The sequence below is a fragment of the Lodderomyces elongisporus genome, chromosome 5, assembly GCF_030384665.1.
Source record: "Lodderomyces elongisporus chromosome 5, complete sequence".
Lineage (NCBI taxonomy): Eukaryota > Fungi > Ascomycota > Pichiomycetes > Serinales > Debaryomycetaceae > Lodderomyces > Lodderomyces elongisporus.
Genome location: NC_083677.1, coordinates 434,871 through 460,425, shown reverse-complemented (window position 1 = coordinate 460,425; position 25,555 = coordinate 434,871). Strand labels below are relative to the sequence as shown.

The following is a 25,555-nucleotide window of genomic DNA, read 5'->3' as shown; positions in this document are numbered from 1 at the left end:
GAGAAAAACTTTAAAGTGTGGGGCGGGGAGTGAGTGTGGTAGTGGTAGTGGCAGTGGTAGTGGGAGAGCGAGAGTGAGGTGGGGGGAGGGGGAGAGGAGAGTGGTGAGAGGACAAATTTGTTTACCAATTTATCACTTATAAATTACAAATCAAGTTGTACAGTTTATTAGTTCTTGTTTATTTTATTTTTTTTTTCTTTTGCATTTTTTTTACAGTTTACGTTTTCGCCACCTTGATCATTATTTATATCAACTTTCCAATAATCCAAGACTAGATATTGGAATTCAGAACTTTTAACACGTTTTTCATCTTTTCATTTTCTTTCAAAAAGTATATCGTAATGTCATTTGTTGGAGGCGGTCCAGATTGTGCTGTTGGAAACAATGCTGTTTCTCAACTAAACAAACATACTCAACAAGATAGATCTTTACAACAACAGGCCTCTTCATCTCAGCAACATGGAATAAACTTACCAAATCAAGGTTTTAAAAGCAGAGATAACATTATCAATGCAAGAGATCGACAAAATCTTGACCAGTTTATGAATGCTGGTTCTCCATCTGTTCAGGCAAATTCCTTTCAATTTCAGCAGATGAGACACGAACTTAACGGAATGCAACATCACCAGCAACCGCAACAACACCAGAATAACTGGTCTAAGGATTTTAAGCAGCAATCGGTATCGCCTGTCCCACAAAATGCTTCACCCATTGTTAAAAACACACAATGGGCAAACGAGTTTCAGAGTGTGGGGCCGCTGGTTCAACAATCATCACAAGCTATACATCAGCACCACCCACAAGCTCTAGGAAACCAAAATTATACGCTGTATAGACCCATGATGAATTCATACCGTCCAATGATGATGATGGGTGGTGCGGGTGGCATGTCCTCCTACCAACAGCAACAGCAACAACAGCCAATGATGCACCAACACCAACAACCACAAGCAGATACTCAGAAGCAGGATTCAACTCAACAGGTTGATTGGGATGACCAGTTTAAACAAATTGAAGAGTTATCAACGTCTGAGTTGAACAAAGAAGAAGAGGCAACGAAACAAGCCGACGACAAGGATGATATAGTTATTGATGACAAGTACCAAGCAACATTTCAAGAAGTATGGGATAGTTTAAATTCTGAAGCATTTGAGAATGATCTTATTGAGCAACAGTACGAAGAGTTTAAACATACCCAACGTGAAACTTTTCCAGCAGATATGAATCAATGGGAAAGGGATTTTGCCAAATATGCATCAACAAGAGCCCATTTCGGAGATTACAAGTTTGAAGAACAAAGCCAAAACCAATTTATGGATTTACCAGCTGATCAAGACCCATATGAGATTGGTTTACAGTTGATGGAGAATGGGGCAAAGCTTTCTGAAGCTGCATTGGCCTTTGAGGCTGCAATCCAGAAAAATGAAAACCATGTTGATGCATGGTTGAAATTGGGCGAGGTACAAACACAAAATGAAAAAGAGATTGCTGGTATTTCTGCGTTGGAGAAATGCCTTGAGTTGCATCCAGAGAATGCAGAAGCAATGATGAATTTAGCAATTTCCTACATTAACGAAGGATACGACAATGCTGCATTTGCCACCTTGGAGAGATGGATATCTACAAAATACCCCGCAATAGCCGAGAAAGCCAGACTCGAGAATCCTGAAATTACCGATGAAGACCGCATTTCTCTTAATAACAGAGTCACTGAATTATTCCTCAAGGCTGCACAATTATCACCGGATCATGCTAGTATGGATGCGGATGTTCAAATGGGGCTTGGTGTGTTGTTCTACGCTAACGAAGATTTTGACAAGACAATAGATTGTTTCAAAGCCGCATTGAGTATCAGGCCCAATGATGCTGTGTTGTGGAACAGGTTAGGTGCCTCATTGGCCAATTCAAATAGACTGGAGGAGGCAGTAGAGGCATATTTCAAAGCATTGCAGTTGAAGCCAACATTTGTCAGGGCCAGATATAATCTCGGTGTATCGTGCATTAATATTGGCTGCTACAAGGAAGCAGTCGAGCATTTATTAAGTGGATTGCTGATGCATCAAGTCGAAGGTGTTGAAGGAGATAACAATGCTAGCGGTAATATGGGAACATTGAACCACAACCAGTCTACTTCATTGACTGAAACATTGAAGAGAGCATTTATTGGTATGGAAAGAAGAGACTTGGTTGAGTTGGTGAAACCCAACATGGATTTAAACCAATTTAGAGGCGAATTTAACTTTTGATTGGAAGACAAAATATTAAAGTAACAAACTAATGAAATAAAAAGAAGAGAAAGATTTCGTGGAAATTGGGTGGAAGCATTGGTTTAATAATGAGATGATGAATATGTAGATAAAATTTGAAATACACAAATAATGAAAGAAAAAAAATAAATAAATAAATAACTCAAACAAGCTAACAATATCAATTGAAAACCAGAAAAGAAAAAGAAAATTCAAAAAATTGTGCAATACCCTATGTGGAAACTGTCTTCAAGCCCTGTAATTTTTTTTTTTTGTCTGTTTCCTGTCGGTATTCTGTTCTAGGATCATGTGATGGAGAAGATGATGTAATCATCTCATGGTGCAGGTAAAATGCACACCCACGCGCTACCAATATCAGCTCTTGACTCATACAGAGTGAAAATTTGTAGAACTTTCAGATAACACCAAGAGCGATTTTATGATATTTAAAACTTCAGCAACTTCAGCAACAGCACCAGCAACAGCACCAACACCAGCACCAGCAGAATCACCAACATTCGCATTACTGTTGGCAACCGAAAACTTATACTCTACATAACTTTGCAGCAATGAGCTTTCCACTTTTACCATTTGTCTCATCGCCCGAGAGCTCGCAAGTGGAGGAATTTAGTCTCACAGGAGCAATTTTGCTTCCATATTCTTCACTCAAGATTAGCAAGCACTGGACTCGTCAGTTCTCAAACGACTTGAAAATTTATGTCAAAGTTGACCCCTCCGTTACAGTTGACCAAATCACTGAGTTATTAAATACTGGTGTGGAAAAAGTGTTTATTTACGACATTGAACAATACAAAGAAGCTACCGTCAATGCAGGATTACCAGCAGCAAGGTTTGCAACCACTAACATCGACACTGCAGAAGCTTATCTTGAGTCGTCACTTATTGTGAGTGAAAAGTTGAACGATGTTAAGTTGTACAACAATCACGAAAACAGAACAATTTATTTCGATGTTTCCAACTCTGGAACTCAAGAGGAGGTTAATGCATTGGCCAAGGAAGGATACACTCCTATTATTTCTGCAGATAAATTAACCACAAAGAAGCAAGAGGCAGGGAAGATCTCTATATCATCAGTGTTTATCGACACATTGGTCACAGATAGACCAGATGGATTATTCACTACACTTGTTACTTCCCCTGCTCCAGAATTTACTAGTTTGGGTGTCGTTTACTCTTCCAAGGACTCTATTGCAGCCGCTATTGAAGAAAAAGTTGGTGTGTATCAATCGAGAAAGAGAACTCATGAATTATGGTACAAGGGAAAGACTAGTGGTGCTACACAGAAACTAGTTGCCATTAGTAAGGACTGCGATTCCGACGTTGTACAATTCATAGTTGAGTCGCGTAAAGGCTACGGATTCTGCCACAGGGAAACGCAATATACATGTTTCGGAGATGAACAAGTGAAATCGTCAGGTAAGGGCTTGGTCAAGTTGGACAAGACGTTGTCCGAAAGATTTAGTGAGATTGATGCGGCTCCTGAAGGATCGTATACCAAGCGATTGTTCCAGGATGAAAACTTGCTCATTGCCAAGTTGAAAGAAGAATTGGACGAATTGATTGATGCAAAGGGCAATAGGGATGAAGTCGCTTGGGAAGCCGCAGACTTGATTTATTTTGTAATGACATGGTGTGTAAAGAATGGGGTACGATTGGCAGATGTGGAGAAGAATTTGGATGTCAAGAGTTTGAAAGTGACGAGAAGAAAAGGTGATGCTAAGCCGCAATATGTGCAAAAGGAGCAAGAGAAGAAAGAGGAAGTTAAGGCCAAGGTAGAAGAGAAAGACTTGGAATCCAACGAATCGTATGAAATGGAGGTTATTGTTGCCGATGACATTACTTCTTCAAATGTAGACAAGGCTATGAAGAGACCAGTTCAAAAAACATCAGACATTATGAAGCTTGTGCTTCCAATTATTGAAAATGTGAAAACAAATGGCGATAAAGCATTAATCGAACTCACTGCAAAATTTGACGGTGTGCAACTCACCACTCCTGTGTTGAATGCACCTTTCCCCCAGGAATTGATGGAAATTTCACAAGAAATGAAAGATGCCATTGATTTATCCATGGCCAACATTGAAAAATTCCATAGAGCTCAATTGCCTACTGAAGAAGTGATGACTGTTGAAACTTGCCCTGGAGTTTATTGTTCAAGATTTGCTAAACCTATTGAAAATGTCGGTCTTTACGTTCCAGGTGGTACTGCAGTTTTGCCCTCGACGGCAATGATGTTGGGTGTTCCAGCTAAGGTTGCAGGATGTAAAAACATTATTATTGCATCACCACCAGCTAGAGCTACTGGTAAATTAACTCCCGAGGTCGTATATGTTGCTCACAAGCTTGGGGCCCAAAAGATTGTTATGGCAGGTGGCGCGCAAGCAGTTACTGCAATGGCATACGGTACAGAATCCGTTATCAAGTGTGATAAGATCCTTGGCCCTGGTAACCAATTTGTTACTGCAGCAAAGATGTACGTACAGAATGACACTCAAGCGCTCTGTTCCATTGATATGCCAGCTGGTCCAAGTGAGGTGCTTGTGATTGCTGATAACAATGCCGATGCAGACTTTGTCGCTAGTGATTTGTTGTCACAAGCCGAACATGGTGTTGATTCACAAGTCATTCTCATTGGTGTTGACTTGACGAAAGAAAAACTTGCAGCTTTCCAAGATGCCGTTAAAAAACAGGCATCTGTGTTGCCAAGAAAAGAAATTGTTGCCAAATGTCTTTCACATTCATTCATCTTACTCGTCAAGTCCTATAAAGAGGCATTTGAGTTATCTAACCAATACGCACCAGAGCATCTTATCTTGCAAATTGATAACGCTAAATCTTTTGTTCCTTCACTGATTGAAAATGCGGGCTCGGTGTTTGTTGGTGCATTGTCACCAGAATCATGTGGTGATTATTCATCGGGAACAAACCATACATTGCCAACATATGGATACGCAAGACAATACAGTGGTGTTAATACTGCTACTTTCCAGAAGTTCATTACATCACAAGACGTGACTGAAAAAGGATTAAAGAGTATTGGTAAAGCAGTGATGACATTGGCTCACGTTGAAGGATTAGAGGCACATAGAAGAGCTGTTGAAGTTAGGATGGAGAAACTTGGATTGCTTTAAAATCCTGTAGTGTTTATAATGTTTGTGTTGAATGATGATGAACAAGAGTAATTAAGTACTAAAAGCAAAGACGGAAAGCAAAATAATAAAATAATAAAAAAATCAAACATTTCTTCAACAACGTAATTGTTCTTTGTACAGAATATGTGTAAACAACATTGGTGAATAATACACGTAAAAACTAATGAATTTATTGGAAACAACAAACAAACAAATATAGAATACACACAAACAAGTAAAGTTAGTTACCACCACTCCATTTTTCTGGCATTTTCTTTTTTCTTTTTTCATTTCTCTTTCTTCTTTTTTTTCCCCCCTATTCTTGAACACATTTTACCAATCCATTTCACCACCACTTCCGTTTTCGCCACTTCCACATTCGGTTGCCTGACAAATGGCCTCAAGCTCAGCTATTTCTTTATTCTTTGAGTTTGGTGCAATCGATGCTGGATCAACAGGTTTTCCACCATTGGTCTTTTGCTCCAAAGCATGGTGATCCTTCACCATATCACGAACTAATCCTTGGTAGTATAACACACCTCTTTCTTTTTCAGGATGCAAGTATCCCGAGGAGTAAATTCCTTGGTTCAAGTTCTTCTGGGTCAATTGGCAAAGGTTAAAGTCTTCAATCTCAACCAATTGTAAAAAGTCGACAAACTCCTTTGCTGTTTCTTGATCAATCCCCTTCTTTGTGTAAATGTCGTATTGCAACGTGGTTTTCTTTGCCGAAAGTGGTAACACTCTAATTGAATACCAAGCTGGCGAATAACAATTGATACCATTACTTGGAAACAAGTAAACCCATAAACCGTCAAACTCACCACCAGGGTTACTTGCCTTTTTCTTTTCTTGTTTTTGTTTTTGTTGTTGTTGTTGTTGTGGGGGTGCTTGTGTCTTTTTGCCAAAACCAAACCAGGATGACTTTCCTTCTGTGGTCTCTTCTTCAACGTCTTCCACTTCCTTTGCTTCCGGCTCTTCATTTCTCTTGATGGCAGCATAGTGACGACAATATCTGTTTTTTGGAACAACTTTGTACGTCTCCATCTTGAATGCCGAGTTCAATCCAGGGTGAGCAGTGGGGCAGTGGTAACATTCTTGATAACCATCCATCAATGTTTTCCAATTAAAATCACCATGTAATTCATAAGACATGTGATATTCATAGTCATCAAAGTCAAATTCATTCATCTCATTGGTTAAACCTTTGAACCAGTCGTCGAATGGGATAACGGATGCATCATCCTCGTTACTAAAATTGACAAACACTAAACCTTGTGGAGTAACATGAGTTCTAATAGGGAACAATGAATTTTCCTCCTTCTTGAATCCCTCCACATTATCAAAATGTGGTGCCTTGTTCAATTTTCCATCAGCATTGTATGACCATCCATGATACTTGCATCCCAAAACAGTAGATGTTCCTGACTCTTTACGCACAACTGGGTATGCTCTGTGACGACAGACATTGTGGAAGGCTTTGATTTGGCCATCAGTTTTTGACTTAATAAGGAAGAATGAAATACCGGTCACATTGAAGGAATAATAATCACCTGGCTTTGTAAAACGGGAAGCATGAGTGCAGTAAAGCCATGATTTGTGGAAAATGGCCCTTTTCTCCAACTCATACACGGATTCCAGATGCCACCAGCTTGCTGGAAGTGTATGTTCGCCAGCAAGTAAAGGAGCAGCAGCAACCGAAGCAGCAGCAGCAGCAGCAGCAGCGGGAGTGGTAGTAATACTGTCAACCTTTGGTTCAACTGGGAGTGTAGTTGGTGTTTGTGAGCTAATTTCAACAGGAGCCATTCTTTAAAATTTGTTTGGTAATTCGTATTTTACACGTTTAAGGTATTGTCCTTGGAGGATTAGTGAAGAAGATATTTGTATTTCTTGTTGATATATTTTCAAAGTCAAATGGAAACAAACTGAAAAGAAATAACTTTGATGAAAATAAGGAAACTAAAGGAAGGGAAGAGGGCAGTATTTATAACATCTTTTTCTAAATCAAAGTTTGCGATCAAGCTAGACTGTATTTGTAAGTGATTGCTTACCATTGGATACTGATCAAGGGAATCGGTAAAGACAAAGAAGAAAAAGAAATGTAGTGGTAATGAGCTGAGGAGGGGTATACTAGTTGCAACACGGGATCTTTTGACCTGTTTGGGCAAAAGGACCGGTCTGTCCAACAGGAGACGGGGAGACAAAAAGTTTTTTTTTTTTTTTTCTTTGATTTTTCCTTTCTTTCCTTAGTTTGTTTCTATCAGCAAAGCAAAGCCTCCTGTAATAAATATGATATCATGTCAAGCTGTTCTTATGTATCAGTAATACTTTGAATTTTGTATTCTTTATCTTGTATATTCGATCCAACTGAATACTTTGTGGTAATAAGATAACGAGAAGAGAATGCAATGCAGCAGGACGTAAAAATCATTAAAGTTTCACTACTCAGCAAAATTGAAGAAAAATGATTACATAATCAGATCTATAATCCGTTCTTATTTTTTTTTCCACCCCCCCTCCCCTCCTCACTAATCCTCCTCTACTTTCTCGCTCCTCCCCCTGGCTCGAAGTATCGCCAGCACTGTTCAATACTGCCGACTCTGTTTTTTTTTTTTTTTTAATTTTGAAAATAAACTCACATCTTTTTCTTGTACAACAATGCTTTACTTCAACTAACCTTACAATAAATGCCATATCCAATGCTATGATTACTTTCTTTATTCTTCTTTTTTACGCTTTCTATTCTTTGTTCGGTTGCTTCTTCTTGATTTCGATTACCAGTATTGCTGTTATGCATAAAGACTCCATTTTGCAGAACATCATAATAGGCAAAAAACAGATACAGACTTGTAGCATCAACAGTATCTACAGTACCGGTTAAGAAGAATCCGGAACCTTTCCCATCTCCATAATTCATACATTTTGCGACTAACCAACTATTTTGTTTGGTTCCATCCTTGTCTTTCTCTCCAATTTTTTTGTCTACAAAATTCCGTTATCTGTCGTCCTTTGTTTATGTGTCTATCTGTGCAAAAAAATAAAGAGGAAAAAAAAAAAGCCAGCGGCTATCTCAACAATTGTTGCCTTAAGTGTGTGGAATGCGCTATTGCGCTTTGTTCGTTCAAACTTCAAGAACCTTTAAGAAGAATGAAAAAATAGGGAACAACAACAACAACAACAACAACAACAATTACAAAGAAGAACCCTTCTCTTTTTGGTCACCGCTCTTTGCTTTAAAGTATTCAACATTCTCCAAATTAATTTCTTTATTATTTAGACCATTTTTTTTTCCATTCAACAAACAAAAGCTCTCCGATTGGAAGATAAGCACCAGGCACAACTCACTCACCCCCGCTCCACTTTGAGTAGGCAAAAACGAAAAAAAAAAATACACACGCAGAGACAGATATATGCATTGATTAGCAAAAGAGGGATGGTAAATTTAGGAAACATCTTTATGAATCAGATAGACTAAAAATAGCATTAACATTTCCATTTACACTTATATCTACATTTTTTAAAATCTTCTCTTTTTATTTTTATTTTTCTATTTATTTTTTTTTGATTCGTTTAGCAGTTGTAATTCGTTAATAAATTATTACAAATAATGTTTATGGAACTAGAGGCAAGATTGGTTACTGTAATTACAATTTACACAATTTTGTTTTCTTCACGTTTATATGGTTTCGCATGCTTTCAAATCTTTTAAGCATCTGAGTAACCTTACAATCTCATCACCCAAGCCATAATCAATTGTTGGTGCCAAAAATGTATCCAAAGTCAACGTCACATCCGGGATGATTCTGGGAAAGGCATAACAATCAGTCAACTTCTCAATCAACTCTGAATGCTCCTGGGTCTCATCTTCAATCTTCTTTGCCAAAAGCGCATTCTCGATTAATGAATTAACAACAAGTAGAGCCTTTGTCAAGCTTGACGACAAAATGCTATGCTCGGCTGACCCACGAGGAAATTTGCCCGTCTCTGACGCCAAAGCAACAACAATTCTTGCAAAATTTCCAAGAATCAACTCCCTATTCTCCAAGATCCAGTACAATGTAATCTCATGAAGTGGCGTATGCAAATCCTCTATTGGCGCCATATCGATGATCAACTTGACCCCAAATAATAGCTGCGATACCGTGGGTGCTCGAATAAACACAAACTTGGAAAACTCAAAGCTATTGGCGTCATATGGAATAATACTCATGTAAAGCTGGAATGCTCTCGTCAATAAGATACCCGACTTATACTCTCCTGCATTCTTGCCAAGATATAAAGAAATCAACCTTCTCGTCCGGTCTTGATCCTCTTGACTCACCAAAAAGTTATTGGTGTAGCTGGATGTCATACCGATATTCAAGGTTCCATTAAACATTGCTTGGAAAAGCGACCTATTATAAGGCTCCCGCACCAAGAGCTTAGTTAAGGCATCAATTCCAAAGGAAAAGTATGAATGAGTATCCAAGTTACAACGAGGTATAGCCCATCTATCCTCGATGGCAGGACCAAAACACTCCACCAACACAAACGACAAAAATGCTTCTTCCAACGATTGCAATTGTGTATGGAATGCAATATTGTCCAACATCAAGAGACAGTCCTTCAACAAGCAAAGTCTTTTCCTACTAAATCTGAACTTGGAACGATGCAGTGCAATTCCTTTCACAATAGCAAATAGCAAGTCCTTGAAAAGTCTATTGTTGGCCATAGGCTCCTTGTTGAAATCCAGAAACGAGATGTTTCTCAAAATCATTGTTATAGTGATCAACTCATCAATCAACAACACCTGGTCATCAGTAGCACTTTTGACTTGCAACTCACTAAAGTGGTGTTTGTTCTCATATTTGAACTCTTGTAATGCACACGAATAATCATCAATATGAAACTCACGTATGTCATCCTCATCTTCCTCGGATCCAAGAGAAGTAGTAGCATTAGTTGCTGTTTCATTTTTGTTTGTATCTGTTGTAGTTGTAGTTGCAGTTGCAGTTGCAGATGAGACTGATGCAGGTGTTGTTGCAGATGACGATTCTTCAAATTCAAATAATTCATTTACAGCGTTTTCATCTTCCGACTCAACTTCTCCAGTCAATGAGTTGACGACATACAGAATATCCTCGCCTCTTCCTCCCGAAACATATTTGGCAAACACATCGTCAATGTTATTCTGTGAGCTCATTTTGCTCACATCTTCAACAACAACGTCTTGAGGTGCTGCATTTCCGTGTATGATCTTGCGCAAAATTTCTTTACCCAAAGCACTCAACGCATCGAGCAATTCAAAACAATCACGAATTTGAAATGTATAGTTTGTGTCTGAAGTAGTCACGAGTAGCGTATTCAACGCATTCACAACTTCGCCACTCTGTATACCATGGTTACTCTTTATAGCCATTGTTAGCGCTTGTAAATTGATCATTCCCAACTCCGGGGCAAACAAATATATAGGTTTAGCTGCTTCAATCTCACTACCCAAGTGAGAGATGTCTTTAATCGACTGAAAGCCATGTGTATCAATAATTCTTTTAAATGGCACATAGTTTCGAAGAACACTCGCCTCTTCTTTGCTGATTATATGCTTCATCTGTTGCATACTACCGGTCTGCGATGGTTGTCTACTATTAGTTGCAGGAATGTCCTGTTGGATTGCTTGTTGCTGTGGTAAATGTTGACGAGGATGCTGTTGTTGTTGTTGTTGTTGTTGTTGTTGCTGGAATGGAGGAGGAACAGGAGTTTGATTTTGAAGAATCTGTTGTTGAGGATTTTGCTGTGGGAGATTTTGTTGTTGAGGATTTTGTTGTTGAGGATTTTGTTGTTGAGGATTTTGTTGTTGAAGATTTTGCTGTTGGAGATTTTGCTGTTGGAGATTTTGCTGTGGGAGATTTTGCTGTTGCATGACTTGTGGCTGCAGCGGCACTCTCTGGTTTTGCGATTGCTGAGGGATATTTTGAGACTGTGGTTGTACCTGTGGTTGTGGTGGAGCCTTATATTGTTGTTGAGGCAGAGCACGTCGAGATTGCTGTTTCTGCTGTTGAATTTGTTGAACGCGAGCATGGGGCAACTGCTGCTGCTGTTGCAGTGGCGGTGGTTGTCTAAATTGCTGATTGTGCTGATTGTGCTGGTTTTGCACGTATGGAGAGTTTACTCTAGGCGAATTCTGAACAGAGGCGTTACTAGCACGAGACAATTTCCTTTGTTGAGGTGTTGGCGCGCTGTTAACTATCGGGCTTTGATGCGTAGAGTGAGTTCCAATAGGCGTTGGGTTGTTTGCTGCTGAAGGTGAAATGACTTGTGACTGAAGATTTGATGGCATCAGCTGAGAAGACGGCGGTTGTTGAGATTGTTGACGTAATTGTTGCTGTGGTGGTATTTGCTGGCTCTTTTGTGTTTGAAATTGTGGTTGCGATCGATCTTGCACTTGTGAAGTTTGCTGATTTTGCTGATTTTGCTGTGCTTGTTGGAACTTCTGCAACACTTGGGCTTGGAAGATTTGTCTTCTTTGCAGCAAATCACGCTGACCATTTGGTGTTGCGTTATACTCTTCATAAGGAAGAATATAGGTTGCGTAACAATTACAAACTTCCTGGTCGATACTTTCCTTGACACCTGGTTCTTGCAAATTTGCACCTTCATAAACTCCAATTCTGGGAGCAATCACACTCCATGGATTTTGTTGCTGTTGCAGAAAGTTAATATTGAGAAACTTTTTGAGCTGGTTAAATCCACCCATCTTTGTGCATAGCAAATAAATCATAAACAAATTTACTCGTTTACCATTGATTGTGGGGTGTGATTTAATAGGTGTCCCACGACGCTGCAAAAAATCATAAAGTAAAGTATGGAAAAGCTCGCTATTCAATTGCCCAGTCATGAGCTGCTTCTGTTGTTGCATTCGTTGTTGCTGAATCTGCTGCTGAGGTGGTTGCTGTTGCTGTTGAGGTTGTTGCTGTTGAGGTTGTTGCTGTTGAGGTTGTTGCTGTTGAGGTTGTTGCTGTTGAGGTTGTTGCTGTTGCTGTGGAAAATGTTGTACTTGTGGATTCAGAGGCGGTCTAGTAGATTGAATACCTTGAAGACCTTGTTGTGATTGATGGGGCAGCTGATGCTGGAACTGCGGTGAAAAACTATTTCCCAAATTTGTGTTGATCCCACTAGTTGCACTAGACACTTGTGGAGAAGCACCTTGTTGAACAGTCAGTGGAGTAGGAATCTGCGAAGGTATTGGCGACCCTTGCGATGGAAAGTTTTGTGTAAACTGTTGGTTATGTGTTTGGCCCTGACCTTGGTTTTGAATTTGTCCTTGGGTCAATGCTTGGGCTTGAGCCTGAGCTTGTGCTTGCATTCTTTGCCTGTAAATTTGCTGTTTCATTTTCATCAACATCTCTTGTTTATTAGCATTGTTCGACTGTTGCGGTACTTGTTGTCTCGCAAACATAGCATTAAAGTCTTGCGAGTCAAGTGTTTGAGTAGTTGGAGTTTGTTCAAATCCTGATATCTGTGGCTGTTGTGTTTGTTGAAATTGCAGTCCGGGCGCAGGTGATTGCACCTGATTGAACTGCTGTGGAATTTGCTGATGTTCCTGTTGTTGCTGATTTTGCCAAAACTGAGGAGGCGGAGCTTGACGTTGTTGTTGTTGTTGTTCTTGTTGTTGCTGCTGCTGTGAAGCCGGTTGCTCTTGGTGTTGTTGTTGTTGTTGTTGTTGATGTTGTTGTTGTTGTTGTTGTGTCTCATTCAGCAATGTTTGACCCTGCGTTTGATCAAAGATTGAGTTAAGAAAGTCATCACCAGTTGGCCCTCCCATAAAATTTGGGTCATTAATCCAATCTGTATCGGACATTATATCAAATTTGACTTATAGCTATTTATCTTGTTTGATATTTGTATCTATACGTGTTCCGTATTAATTATTGGAATTTAGATTTTAGATTTTAGAATTTAGAATTAATTCTCAAAAACCAATATTGTCGTTTTGTTGTTTAGTAATTTAGTTAATTTTGTCTTTTCGTTCGTGTTTGGATTATGCAAAATTTGCACACTAGTGCACTACTCTAACAATACACTCTCGGCCTCCAACTACGACCCTCATCTATAATCACTACTATTGAAAAACAAATAAATGAATTAAAGAAGAAAAAAGGATTCGAAACATCATAAATCATACACTACACAGTAACATCATAGTAGTACCTTATTGCGGAGACAGCTAATAAGAAAAAAGAAATACATATTAAACTAGTGCAACAATGCAAAAAAGCCAATACTACAGATGCTATCTATTCAAATAGAATTCGTAAAAACAAAAAGACTATTCTACAGGTTATATATTTCCTCTCCTGTAATAACATCGACTCAGCAGGAAAAAAAAAAAGTAGTCAAATAATTCAAGAAATCACTGCCAAAATTTCCACCATGATTTACGTAGTTTCTTTGATAATGCCTTGTAGTGTTCCATCTCTCCCCAGCAATCTCTTCCCCATTCACAGCCAGCCATATTGATAACAAAATCATGGTCCTTGAAAAAATATTGCGGGTCATCTGCTTTATCTGCACATGCGCCAGGTGGGAATGCATTGATCTTTCGTAATGGTAAGAACCCAATTCTCTCTCTGATCCATGCTTGGGTTGAGTACAATGTTTCTAGTGCGTCCTGTTCCTTGTGCTCCCACTGCATGTGCATTTGTTCATACATTGCTGGATCCCACCATATATCCAACAACATCTCAGACCAAGATGACCTTCGTACCAAAAATGAACCAAGATTGAATCCACCACAATCTTGCGTAATAATCATGTCTATTGGTTGCTTATAGTCGACATAAGGAATATCAGTGGGCAAGCCCAAAGGGTTGAACTGCTCCAATGTTCTATACGTAGCATTATCCAAATTGTTCAAAAAGTGTTCTTCAAGTGAAATCAGCGGATCCATTATATAAGTATGCAAGTCCAACCACCAGAACCACTCGGTTTGTGGAAATTGTCTCATTGTTTGTTTGAGGATGTCAACTTTTTCCCAGCTTTCTCTCCATTCGTGTGAATATCTCTTCTTGATGGTCATATCTTTAATGGTGAGACCATACCCGTGCTGCTTGGCATAATGCTTCTTATTAGCAATTGATGATCTTTCCACCGACCACTCTTGTGGTGACTTCCATTTCAAAACACCACCACCTTCATTGGCAGCTAGGATAATGACCACTTTGGGAGATGTGGATTTAAAGTGTGGAACATATGGAATATCAGTGAACAATGATAGACAGATTAAAGTGATAAACGCTAGCACTATCTTCTTGTGTCTATTGACAAAATGAAGTCCCGTATCCAAGGATGACAGTTTCTGCTGGGGTTTAAATGGTTTCAGCAAATCATGAGGAGGAGAAACACCCAGATCACTGCTATAGGGTAATGAATAAGACCCGCTCATGCTTAGCAGGAAAAAAAAAATAAAAAAAACAAACAAACAAAGAATGAAAGATCGAAAGAACGAAAGAATGAAAGAATTTCCAAGCAAACAGAAATCCACAACAGCCGATTTCAGAGCTAAACACTTTCTTTTATTTCAATATCCAAGGTTTTTTTTTGGGGGGGGGGGGGGGGGGGGGGAAAAAATAATAAGTGGGTACCTGAAAAGCTAAGTGGGAAAGAAAAAGGATTTCTGAGAGAAGTATAGAAAGTTGTGTGAGATTCACGTTCACAATGTAAATAATTTTCGAGTCTTTAGTCTGCAGTCTGCGCGACAATTGTTTTGATTGTCCTTTGCTCAAATGTTTGTTTTGCAATGCGAAAAACAATAGCGCAAAGACTGAGACTGAAAATAACTGTCTTGAGATATATATATAAATATATATATATAAATATATATATAAATAAAAGAGCCTACTTACCGTGTTAATTCCTCCAATTAATTTTCCTGTCTTTTTATTATTATTATCATTATTTCTTTCTTAACCCACACCGCCATCACGAACATCATTTTAGATTTGATGAAAACCCATTGCGTGTTTATTACTATCTCAAAGGAAGTAGATGCTGTTCTAAACATTGTTGTCTACATAATGGACATTCTGGATTTTCTCTAATCCAATCCACAATACAATCCCAACAATACAAATGTCCACAGTTGGCTGCACTTGGAGATACCATAGGCGACAAACACAACATACAATTCCTTGCAGTGTCTTGCAAATAGGGTAACTGTTTTTCATCGGCAAGGTCAATTAATAGAGTTGTATCAAAGTTGTCACTTAACGTGCTCAACTCAGTAATACTGTGCACTTTTGCTTCATCCTCTATAGAATTAGTCTGTTGTGAGGACTTTTCATCATCTTCTTTTCTTTTACTGTGCTTCTTTACGTATTCCTCGTTGAACTCCTTTAAATTCATCAATAATTTAACGGCAAATTGTATAATAATTAATCCTCCAAGCAAGGAATAGTTCCCTCTTTGCATCTTCTCTGGTTCCTTGTGATGCCCGTAAGCATAGCGAAGGCCAAATAGTCGTTTTGAGATGGAGTAGAATTCACCTTTGAAGTAAAAAACTGCAATGTGGATATTGATCATCGTGTCAAGAACTTCATAGTAGTTGGAAAAGAACTTGACGAGCCAACTATCTTTACTTTGATCTCCTTCCAATTCTCGCTTCTCTCTCTTTGTCCGCAAATACTTGACGAATTTATTAATGAGATATGGTGCCAATGCATAAGATATCAAAAATCCCAATCTAGGCAAAAGTTTCGGGAGTTTCCGTCCAGTTTTATTAACATATATCAAGTCCACATACTCTTCACCAAGTGTTCTTGCGCCAATCAATGTCGTTAGTGCCAAATACAATGCTTTCGAAAGTACAGTAATCTCCTGAGGGAATTCATTAATAAACCTTTGGCCCTTGAAGATTTGGAGGATATCCTGTAGTTGCGAGCGATACGATGATTCAAAATAAACATCCTTTTGATGCGCCCTTACTATTTAGTTGATGGTTTTAGTTAGTATGGAAAAAGAAAATAGCTAAGATGATGATTTAAGATAGTGAAAGTATTGAGTGAAAGTAGAATAAAATGACATAAAATGAAATTAGATTGAAAGGGTGATAAGATATAGAAAAAGAAAGGGAGGGGGAGGGGACAGAACCCATGAGTCCTAACATACCTATAGTGGCAGCATCTGCAAATGGCAAACGTCGTTCTGAAGACATTGCTAGTGGATAGATTGTGTATGAGGAGGTATATTAGTTTTTATTGGCTTTGTTTAGTCTTGTTTAGTCTTGTTTAGATTCGTTTAAATCTGTTCGAATATGTTCAGTTTTGTTAAACTCTGTTTTCTTTTGGTTATGGGAGGAGAGTCCTGGTGGCTAAATTTGTGTTTCACCAATTTCTCCACACTACATATTTTTTTCTGGCACAGTTCAACCGAGCTAAATATACTGCGAGCATTAACACCTGACACTATTGAGGCATAATACCCAAAATTTTTCAAACAGAGCTTGGAACACGCAAAGAAACTCAAATCTGTATATTTACAATTGTCAACTTCTTTCCGGCCAAAGTTTTTCACTTCAACAAGTCTTTGATATGGATCATACTTTTTTTTTTCTTTTGCTCTCCTAAAGAGTTGAAGAAAAAAACAACTACATTAGATACTTTTCAAGTATTTTGTTTTACAACTGAAGAAGAATATGTTTATTAATATTTTTGAGCATAGTCAACGCTTAAGATAACTATATTAAATAAATCCTTCGTGTTTTTACTTCTTCCATCCCTCCAAACCATGCTATGTAAATTGAAATTCAAATCGATGTAGAACAAAACAAAACAAAACAAAACAAAAGTAAACAAGTAAACAAACAAGTAAACAAACAAGTAAACAAAACAAGCAAGTAACAAAACAAGCAAGTAACAAAACAAGCAAGTAACAAAACAAGCAAGTAACAAAACAAAATACAGAAAACAAAAAAACAGGAGAGAAGTACATTCATAGGCATGTCTAGCCTATTAAAGAACTTTATAACAATCACCTTTCTTTTGATGCCTCTGTTTCCTATTTCTTTTCTCTTGTTCCTTTTCCATTTCATTTTCCTTTTGCATTTCCTTTTGCTTCTGCTTTTGCTTTCGTCATTATTACTTTTGTTCTCCATTCATCGATGAACAATGATTCTCTGCATTTAATCCAATTTAGCAATCAATGATTCCAAAACAGCGCCAAAGTCCAAGTTTGGATCCTCCCAATTGATAGAGCCAGCTTGGCTCTTTGGTGTTTCTTGTTTTGGAGGAGTGTTGATCTTTTGGTATATAGATTTAGCCTCGGCAATCAATTTCTCTTCTTTCTTCCATTGTGCTGCTGCTTGTTGCTTAGCAAAAGCTGATTCGAGTGAGAATCTGTGGTATGCACCGTAAACAACACCTAAACCTAAGGCTGAGTACCTCAATACATTGACTGTTGCGGACATTATGCTTGTGCGTGGTGTGGAGTTCAAAGTTGGTGTTCAAAAGATGTGTATGTATATATATATATACTTTTTCGAATATTTATCGTTTTGCAGGTTCTTCTATATTTCCACTTCTCTGCCGTTTTCTATTGGAAAAGATTTTTGACTATTGTCAATTTTTGTCTTGTCTTCTTCTTTTTCAATTTTTAATTTTCTTTTTTTTTTTTTTTTGAATTTTTCATTGCGCGGATGTCGCATAATAAAATGTCATGAATTGAAATAATGTCGCACATTTGACCAAGAGAACAACTCACTGATTGGGGAGTCGGCTAATGCGATTGGTAGCAATTGCATGTTTATGTCACGTGCCAGTGAACTTATAAGTCCGCTAGCTTGAGAGATGTATGAAATACTGAGGAATTGAATGCTGATCTCATATATTTAATAGACTAATTCTGTATATTATATATATAAATATATATAAATATATATGTACATGTACATTTATTATTGAAGTTTCTTATTACTACTTCTGCTACTGCCACTGTTACTGCTACTAAAGCCACAACTACAACTACAACTACAACGACAACTACAACGACAACTACAACGACAACTACAACTACAACTACAACATACATTTACAACCCTTCCGACTTATTTGTGGATGGCAGTGTTACAAAGGTTCTTTCAAGTATCCTGTATAATATTAATAATCTCAATGCTTTTATCAATCATCAATAAAAAATCAGTACCATTAGCACAGAGCCTATTTAAGACATCGGTAACCACATCATCTCGATCGTTTTTCTTTGGCTCTGGCTCTGGCTCTGGGTCAGGCTCTAGTTCAAGTGCCAGCTCCGGTTCCAGTTCGGGATCTGGTTCAAGCTCATCTTCATCTTGGAGTAGTAGCAAATCTTATAGCAGCACCTCAGCCCAATCTGCAAATGCGAGTGTCCCGCCTGCTACATCATCCACGGCTTCCTTAAACTACGACACAGCACTAACAACGTTCACACACTACAATGTAGCAGTTGCATACCAGCCAAAAGATAGGAAACCCAGCACAAACTTGTTCAAGAAAAGAAATAGAGAAGTACCAGCATTAAACTCTCCTTCAGGTGAAGATAATTTATTTGTTTCCAACCAAACAAAAGATGGATCCATTGCAGTAGGTGTTGCAGATGGAGTAGGTGGATGGTCAGAAGCTGGCTACGACTCCTCGGCAATCTCAAGAGAACTTTGTGCCAGCATTAAGTATGCCTTTGAAAAAGAATACGATACTCAAAACTCTATAACACCAAAGGACTTACTAGTAGAAGCATTTAGAGACGTTACATTTTCGGAAAAAGTAGAGATTGGAGGCACTACTGCTTGCTTGGGTATCTTCACACCAGACAAGAAATTAAAAGTCGCTAATCTTGGTGATTCGTGGTGCGGCTTGTTTAGAGATTACAAATTGATTCACGAGACAAATTTTCAAACTCACAATTTCAATACTCCATATCAATTAGCTAAGATTCCGCAGCATATCTTGAAGCAAGCCGAGTTGGAAGGCAGAAGATACATCATTGATAGTCCACTGATGGCTGATGAATATACATGGAACTTGCAAAAAAATGATATCGTCATGTTTGCTACTGATGGTGTCACCGATAATGTTGTCCCTCAAGATATCGAGATATTTTTAAAAGACAATTTGGAAGATAGAGCCGATAAAGATGCAAAATTGGATGTGGTGACTAACAAGTTTGTCAAGGAGGTCGTTAAAGTGAGCAAGGATAGTAATTTCCCTAGTGCATTTGCGCAAGAATTATCAAGAATAACGGGACAAAAATATCTCGGTGGTAAGGAAGATGATATAACTGTTGTTCTCGTAAAAGTATTATAGAATTAGAATAAGGTAGTACACATAATTTTTTTTTACTTTTAAAATAAGATCAATGATGAGCTAAATGTTTTTTATTTCGTTTTTTATTGTGTTTTCTGTCAAAGCAATGTGAAGTAAAAATGTAAAATGCTAAATTTTTAAAAAAAAACTAGAACTTGAGCTACGCACCTGATATAAAGTCCACAATTTGTGCGGCGTCAAGTGTTGAAATGCAGGCAAATGCACGTTATGGTCTTGTATAAAAACACATTCATAATCACCATTCCTGAACATAGAGTTGAAAACAACCTCCATTCCTTATTGCTTAGTTCCTTATTAATCTCCATTTTTTTTTATCTTCTTTCTTTTTTTTTAAAAAAAAAAACAAAATTTTAGGAACTTTATACCCATCTGTTATTCAATTAAACTACTGCAGCAAAGCCAACAATGGTTCATTATAAGGAAATAAAGTAAGTTATTATAATGTCAGATAATATTAGTAATTCCAACTCCAAACGTGATTCCGCTACACCCGCATTATCAGCAACAGCCGTAACTTCATCAGTATCATCAACCTCAAATTCGAAAACGCCCTCCCCTAGGCGAAATACTCCAGCTAAGAAAATAAACAAAATTGTTTTTTCTGAACATGGTTTTAGTATCGGTGACATTCAAAGAAGTCGATCCTCGAGTCCCACTTCTGGATCGAGGTCAGAATCACCTGCAGTTTCAACCGAATTATCTGAAGCATCAGGAGTCTCAGGAGTGTCAGGAGTGTCAAGGGTGTCGCGAGCATCAGCTAAGTCACGAACCACTTCCTCGTCATTATCGGCACATATAATCACTTCACATTGGAAGCAGCAGTCTTCAGTTTCTGATCCAAGGTGCAAGATATGCGGTAAAAAACTAAATGTCAAGAATGGCATTGTCAATTGCCGCAAATGTGGTGAGTTATATTGCAATGAACATACACATTATCGAGTCAAGCTCCGAAATCCCGATCCGCAACATGGTGAAACCAAGCCTCAATTTGATACCTCTGCACATGGTATATGGTGCCGGTGTTGTGAACTTTGTTATATGGAAAGACGAAAAACTGAGGTTAATTTTGTAGACGTGACGTTGGATTTTAAACAAAAGAGACAAGAACACGTTGATCAAAGAGAGTTGCACGAAACAAAAGTGCAGCGTAACTTCATCAAATTGACTAATCTAATGGTAGATAAAAGCTTACTGAAGAGAGCAAAAGGAGGAAAAAAAGGAAATTTGGAAGGTTTGGGAAAAATTAATAGTACCAGCAACGGTATATTTTCATTTTTTAAACCAGTTAGTAACGATGAAATGAGTATCATTGGGGCTGATAATTGGGTTCCAGACGACAATGCAACTAATTGCACCATTTGTTTTACAAAGTTTAATTTCATTATAAGAAAACATCATTGTCGACTTTGTGGTGAGGTGGTATGTGACGACTCTTCTGGTGTTAGGAAAAACTGTTCATTATACGTTCCGTTAGTGGCATTTCTTGAAAAATTACCAAATTTGAATTATTCAAGCCAGGTTCGAAAACATTGGAGTGAGATTGATCAAGAGTTGAGATTTCGATGTTGTGTAAATTGCAAGAATGCAGTCTTACATGATTGGAAACGAGTGCACCGTGGTCAAATTGGAAGTGCTAGCACAATAGGGGGAACAGATGTCGAAGGCGAAGAGATTTTTCGAATGTATGACGGCATGCTCTTACAAAAGGGTCTTATTGAGCAAATGATGCACCAATATGAATTTGGATCCCGCAGTGGAATTACAAAAGTAGGAGGGACTGGCTCTGATGGAGAAGATGAAATGAAAACGGGACACAAGTTGATGTTATACCTTAAAGAATTTGAGAATCTAGTAATTCAGTTTAAAAAAAAGTTTTTTTTCAAGGACAATGATAAACTATTGATACAACAAGAATACCTAAATTTTGAACGTGTCTTGTTGAATATGTATCAAAGCGTTGGTACTTTTCTACAAAATAATATTATTAAATTCAAAGCCATCCAGGAAGAGCGTCGTCCTAAAATTGAACAAGCACTGCCAGAAAAAGAAGAAACGCCGGTTCCGCGTTTGACCAAGAAACAAATTAGAGAACTTAGAGAGCAATTAATGGTTTTGAATGAACAAAAGTTTTTGATTGAGAATCAAATACAAGAATTCACTAGGAATAGACAATTTGATGAACTAAACACTTTGATCACCAATAAAGATGAAATCTTGGACACAATTAAACAGGTAGAGAATGAACTAGGCGAGTTTGGCTTCTAAAGCTATATTAAAGAAGTGAATAAATAAATATCTTTCGGATATCGTCTGAATCTGCACTATAAAATTTTCTATTATCTATGACTGGTTGGAGATTTGCTCTTTTAATTTTTTAGTTCTTTTCTTTCGTTTTGTTTCGTTTTGTTTTGCTTCTTGCTTCTCGCTTCTCGTTTCTTGCTTTCTGCAATATCTTATGCTTTAATTGGCTGTGAGTGCATGGAAAAAGATTCAACTTCTCGACTCCCGGAACTCGAGGTTTGTTCTGTTTCCTCAGTCCCCTCGGTCAAATTATTTTCTTCTCTTTGTAGTTCTTCTTCTTCCTGGGAAATCTCCTCATCTTCTTCACGCGTATTCCTATGACTCAATTGATTTTCATCGTCACTTTCGTTCTTCTTTTCGTCGTCGTAATGAATCCATTTTTTCATTATTCCAGTAAGAAAATTTGCCGTCATAACTTGTTCTGCTTGGTATAAAACCAAGGGAACTAGGAGAATACCCAAATTGGGATTATTCGACCCATATTGCGAGGAAACTAAAGAAACACCTAATGCCGCAGTTTTTGCCGGCCCGCAAAGCATAATTGCCACGGTATCCTTCTTGTTATAATAAAAAGGGTTCAAAAGTTTATATGACCATTTGTAGAGCCAACTCGATTGCTCGTTTGGGTACTCCCAAAACCATCGCCTTACAAAATATGGTCTGGAGTATATGAAGGTAAGAATGGTAAAGAATAAGTAAATTCCAATGTTGAAGAAAACAAGAAAGATGATTGAGACATGGCTGACGGAAGTGAATGCATGTTGGGCAAATGCTGTTGAGAAAGATTGAAACATAATCAACAACAACATGAAGGAACCAACTTTATTCAATTTGAAGGTGGTGCATGTCCATTTCGTTTGCTTGGGAAACACGTTTTGGATAACCTGCCCAACAAATAATGGAACAAATACGCTTAGTCCCAATTGTTTCATTGTTTCCTTGTACAAATCTCCAATAGAGTTTTCTCCCGAAGGTTGATGTGATGGATTACCAAAATCCCAAACTCCAGTCATGTACATTTGCAATAATGCCGGGGTGATGAATGCACCCAAAATGTTACCCACGGTAACTTCACATAGTGTCAAAATATCATTTCCATCTGCTTGCTTAGTCATCACCACGTTGGAGCTCACCGTTGTGGGACATGCATGTGTGACAATCATTCCCACTAGTAACCAGTCATCGATTTGTCCGTCATGACTAGCTCTGATGCCGGAGACAATACCGTATATTATGGAACTTGTAATTAAGAATGACATAGTGAGCACTGTAAAATGGGCCCTCCAATTCAATGCATTGATCAAAAGTGCTTTGGACGACATAGAAAGTCCACTGATGAGGAAAATCACTGCTACTGCACCATATCCAATCGAATATTCCGCTCGGATCATACCGCCTTGTTTGGCAAATTCGGGATACTCATATGCAAGTGCAACAAACACACCCAAAAGGCAGAAGAACCATTGGCCAATGAGAAAATCAAGGATTTTCTTAACCCAAATGTAGACCTTGTTGTTTTTTACCGAATCGGGAAGCTGGAGTTTTTTCATATTGACTAGTGAGATTCTGTTCTGACTCCTACGTCATGTGCATATAGCTTGATACTGTTGAGTTTATTCGACGGGATTTGAATGAAAGAAGAAGGAAAATAAGAATAACGCTTTGTATATATGAAAATGTGAATATATTTTTTTTGGTAAGATTATAGGTAGATGTAGTCGGATATATATATATGTAAGTAAGTGGATTAATCAATTACTTAATTAGTGGAGTGTTGGGAGTATGGCTATTATTTCATAATTTTACACAGTGATTAAAACTGGTTTTTTTTTTTTGTGGGACAATCACATTGTTTGGTGATAGTAGTGATGCGCCTTAATCATTTTTTAATTTTTTTTTTTAATTTTTTTAATTAGTTTTTTCTTTTGCAGCAACAATCGAATAAAAAACTCAAACGCAAAAAAAAAAATAAAAAATAAAAAAAAGAGTTTCTGGAAAACATCCGAGTGGCTCAGGGTGAGAAGCTCACAAGATATTACTATGATGAAGTCAGGTTAAGAAACCTCGATCCGTCTTCAGCAACATAGGTCACTTAGGATTGTTAGCTAGTGAACATCTATAGAAACAATTCTTGAAGTTTATGTGTTCAATGTGTCATAATAGTACTCTGGTATTGACATCCGTGTGTGGCGATATACACACTGTCAATATCGGGCCGACCATAAGAAATACGAAATTTGAAAACCCAGGCACTCTCTCTATTTTCTCTATTTTATTTTTTTCTTTAATTTTTTTAATTATTTTTCGTTCCCTCCACTTTTTTTTCTCTCTCCACTCATCATAAACACACATAGACACTTAACATACATATACAATTACCGGTTCCGCTGCGCCTTGACGAAGGAAAAGCTTTTTCTTTCTTCCTACAAAACCAATTTATTCAATGCTACATCGGAACGGCTTTTGCTTTATAGCTTGTTACTCTTGAAAGTTTAGTCGGATCGTTTTAAATTAGTTGAGGATCTTGTTTGTTCAAAAAACTTGTAATAAAATGTCGGTATTTTATCTTTCTCCTAAATGTTGTGAGAGTTTATCACGTGACTAAACATAATTACACTTTAAGTGCTTTAGAAAAAAGAGAATGAGAAAGAGAAAAGAGGAGAGAAAAAAAGAACAAGTGCTAACTATGGGAAGGGCTTATACTGTTGCACGGTATTATGGATTAATGTAGAGTTCCAACTCCAAATACTTTTTAAAAAATAAAGTTGAATTACATTTTATTGAATGTGTTTTGCACTTTTGATTTCAATTCTCTCAGTTGGTTTACATTAGAGGCAAAACCTTTTTTTTAAAAAATTGTATTGCATAAAAATTTGCTTTGATCTTGAGTCAAATAGTTTTCTTAGTCTGCAACAAAATCCTCAAATTCTTCTATTATCCAATGAAATTTTAGATTCAATTGACAGATATTTAGACTTGTACGCTACACATTACTCAGGGCATATCTAATACACTCTTTTTGTCGTCGTTGGTTTTCAAGTAAATGCTTACTACATTTTTTTAGAACCTGCCCCCCCCTCTTCTTCACTAGCATTAGTACCTTAAATGAAGCCGCATCCCAAACAAGAAAAATATTAAAGCTAATTTGGTAGCGACATTTACGAGACTATTGCTTCCAGGTAGTAATAGTGGTAGTAGTAGTGGTAGTAGTTAGTAGTAGCAAAACAATCAATTTGGGGATATCGTTAGATAGCAAACTGACAACGATTAAACCAGTTAACAACTTCTTTTCATGGCCAATCGACTTTGAAACGCCCATGCCCAAAGTTGAAAAGCAACAAAAGAAAGTTTTTTGTTTTGTTTAAACTATGTCCAAGATAGTATTCAATAGATTATGCTAACATCTGTTACTCACAATATATATATTGGACCATAATTTATAAAAGTGTTTTTACGTTTCCCCTTCATTCTCAACTCACATTCTTTTTTTTTTTTTTTTACTTTTATTTTTTATTTTTTATTTTTTGTT

General features: G+C 37.6%; 10 protein-coding genes across 10 annotated transcripts; 4 read left to right on the top strand and 6 right to left on the bottom strand. All coding sequences in view use genetic code 12, as the record gives it.

The window, feature by feature from the left end:
- Positions 1-341: 341 nt before the first annotated feature.
- PEX5 (Peroxisomal membrane signal receptor PTS1) lies at positions 342-2,246 on the top strand (the record flags this gene model as incomplete). Its single annotated transcript, XM_001524307.1, has 1 exon — positions 342-2,246. The coding sequence occupies one exon, from the start codon at positions 342-344 to the stop codon at positions 2,244-2,246; it is 1,905 nt and encodes a 634-aa protein (XP_001524357.2).
- A 569-nt stretch (positions 2,247-2,815) lies between these two features.
- Positions 2,816-5,398, top strand: HIS4 (trifunctional histidinol dehydrogenase; the record flags this gene model as incomplete). The annotated part of the gene is made up of 1 exon (XM_001524306.2): positions 2,816-5,398. The coding sequence occupies one exon, from the start codon at positions 2,816-2,818 to the stop codon at positions 5,396-5,398; it is 2,583 nt and encodes an 860-aa protein (XP_001524356.2).
- A 333-nt stretch (positions 5,399-5,731) lies between these two features.
- Positions 5,732-7,201, bottom strand: PVL30_004049 (uncharacterized protein; the record flags this gene model as incomplete). Its single annotated transcript, XM_001524305.2, has 1 exon — positions 5,732-7,201. One exon carries the CDS (start codon positions 7,199-7,201, stop codon positions 5,732-5,734), a length of 1,470 nt encoding a protein of 489 aa, XP_001524355.2.
- Positions 7,202-9,071: 1,870 nt separating this feature from the next.
- SWI1 (component of SWI/SNF global activator complex) lies at positions 9,072-13,232 on the bottom strand (the record flags this gene model as incomplete). The annotated part of the gene is made up of 1 exon (XM_001524304.2): positions 9,072-13,232. One exon carries the CDS (start codon positions 13,230-13,232, stop codon positions 9,072-9,074), a length of 4,161 nt encoding a protein of 1,386 aa, XP_001524354.2.
- A 552-nt stretch (positions 13,233-13,784) lies between these two features.
- On the bottom strand, positions 13,785-14,816 carry MNN10 (alpha-1,6-mannosyltransferase; the record flags this gene model as incomplete). The annotated part of the gene is made up of 1 exon (XM_001524300.2): positions 13,785-14,816. One exon carries the CDS (start codon positions 14,814-14,816, stop codon positions 13,785-13,787), a length of 1,032 nt encoding a protein of 343 aa, XP_001524350.2.
- Positions 14,817-15,400: 584 nt separating this feature from the next.
- PEX10 (peroxisome biogenesis factor 10) lies at positions 15,401-16,583 on the bottom strand (the record flags this gene model as incomplete). The annotated part of the gene is made up of 2 exons (XM_001524299.2): positions 15,401-16,353; positions 16,538-16,583. The coding sequence occupies 2 exons, from the start codon at positions 16,581-16,583 to the stop codon at positions 15,401-15,403; spliced, it is 999 nt and encodes a 332-aa protein (XP_001524349.2).
- A 966-nt stretch (positions 16,584-17,549) lies between these two features.
- Positions 17,550-17,834, bottom strand: TIM11 (F1F0 ATP synthase subunit e, mitochondrial; the record flags this gene model as incomplete). Its single annotated transcript, XM_061119514.1, has 1 exon — positions 17,550-17,834. One exon carries the CDS (start codon positions 17,832-17,834, stop codon positions 17,550-17,552), a length of 285 nt encoding a protein of 94 aa, XP_060975497.1.
- Positions 17,835-18,534: 700 nt separating this feature from the next.
- On the top strand, positions 18,535-19,704 carry PTC7 (Protein phosphatase 2C 7; the record flags this gene model as incomplete). Its single annotated transcript, XM_001524298.2, has 1 exon — positions 18,535-19,704. One exon carries the CDS (start codon positions 18,535-18,537, stop codon positions 19,702-19,704), a length of 1,170 nt encoding a protein of 389 aa, XP_001524348.2.
- Positions 19,705-20,166: 462 nt separating this feature from the next.
- Positions 20,167-21,990, top strand: PEP7 (carboxypeptidase Y-deficient; the record flags this gene model as incomplete). Its single annotated transcript, XM_001524297.2, has 1 exon — positions 20,167-21,990. One exon carries the CDS (start codon positions 20,167-20,169, stop codon positions 21,988-21,990), a length of 1,824 nt encoding a protein of 607 aa, XP_001524347.2.
- Positions 21,991-22,178: 188 nt separating this feature from the next.
- Positions 22,179-23,576, bottom strand: RCH1 (LRR receptor-like serine/threonine-protein kinase RGI2; the record flags this gene model as incomplete). Its single annotated transcript, XM_001524296.2, has 1 exon — positions 22,179-23,576. One exon carries the CDS (start codon positions 23,574-23,576, stop codon positions 22,179-22,181), a length of 1,398 nt encoding a protein of 465 aa, XP_001524346.2.
- Between the last annotated feature and the right edge of the window lie 1,979 nt (positions 23,577-25,555).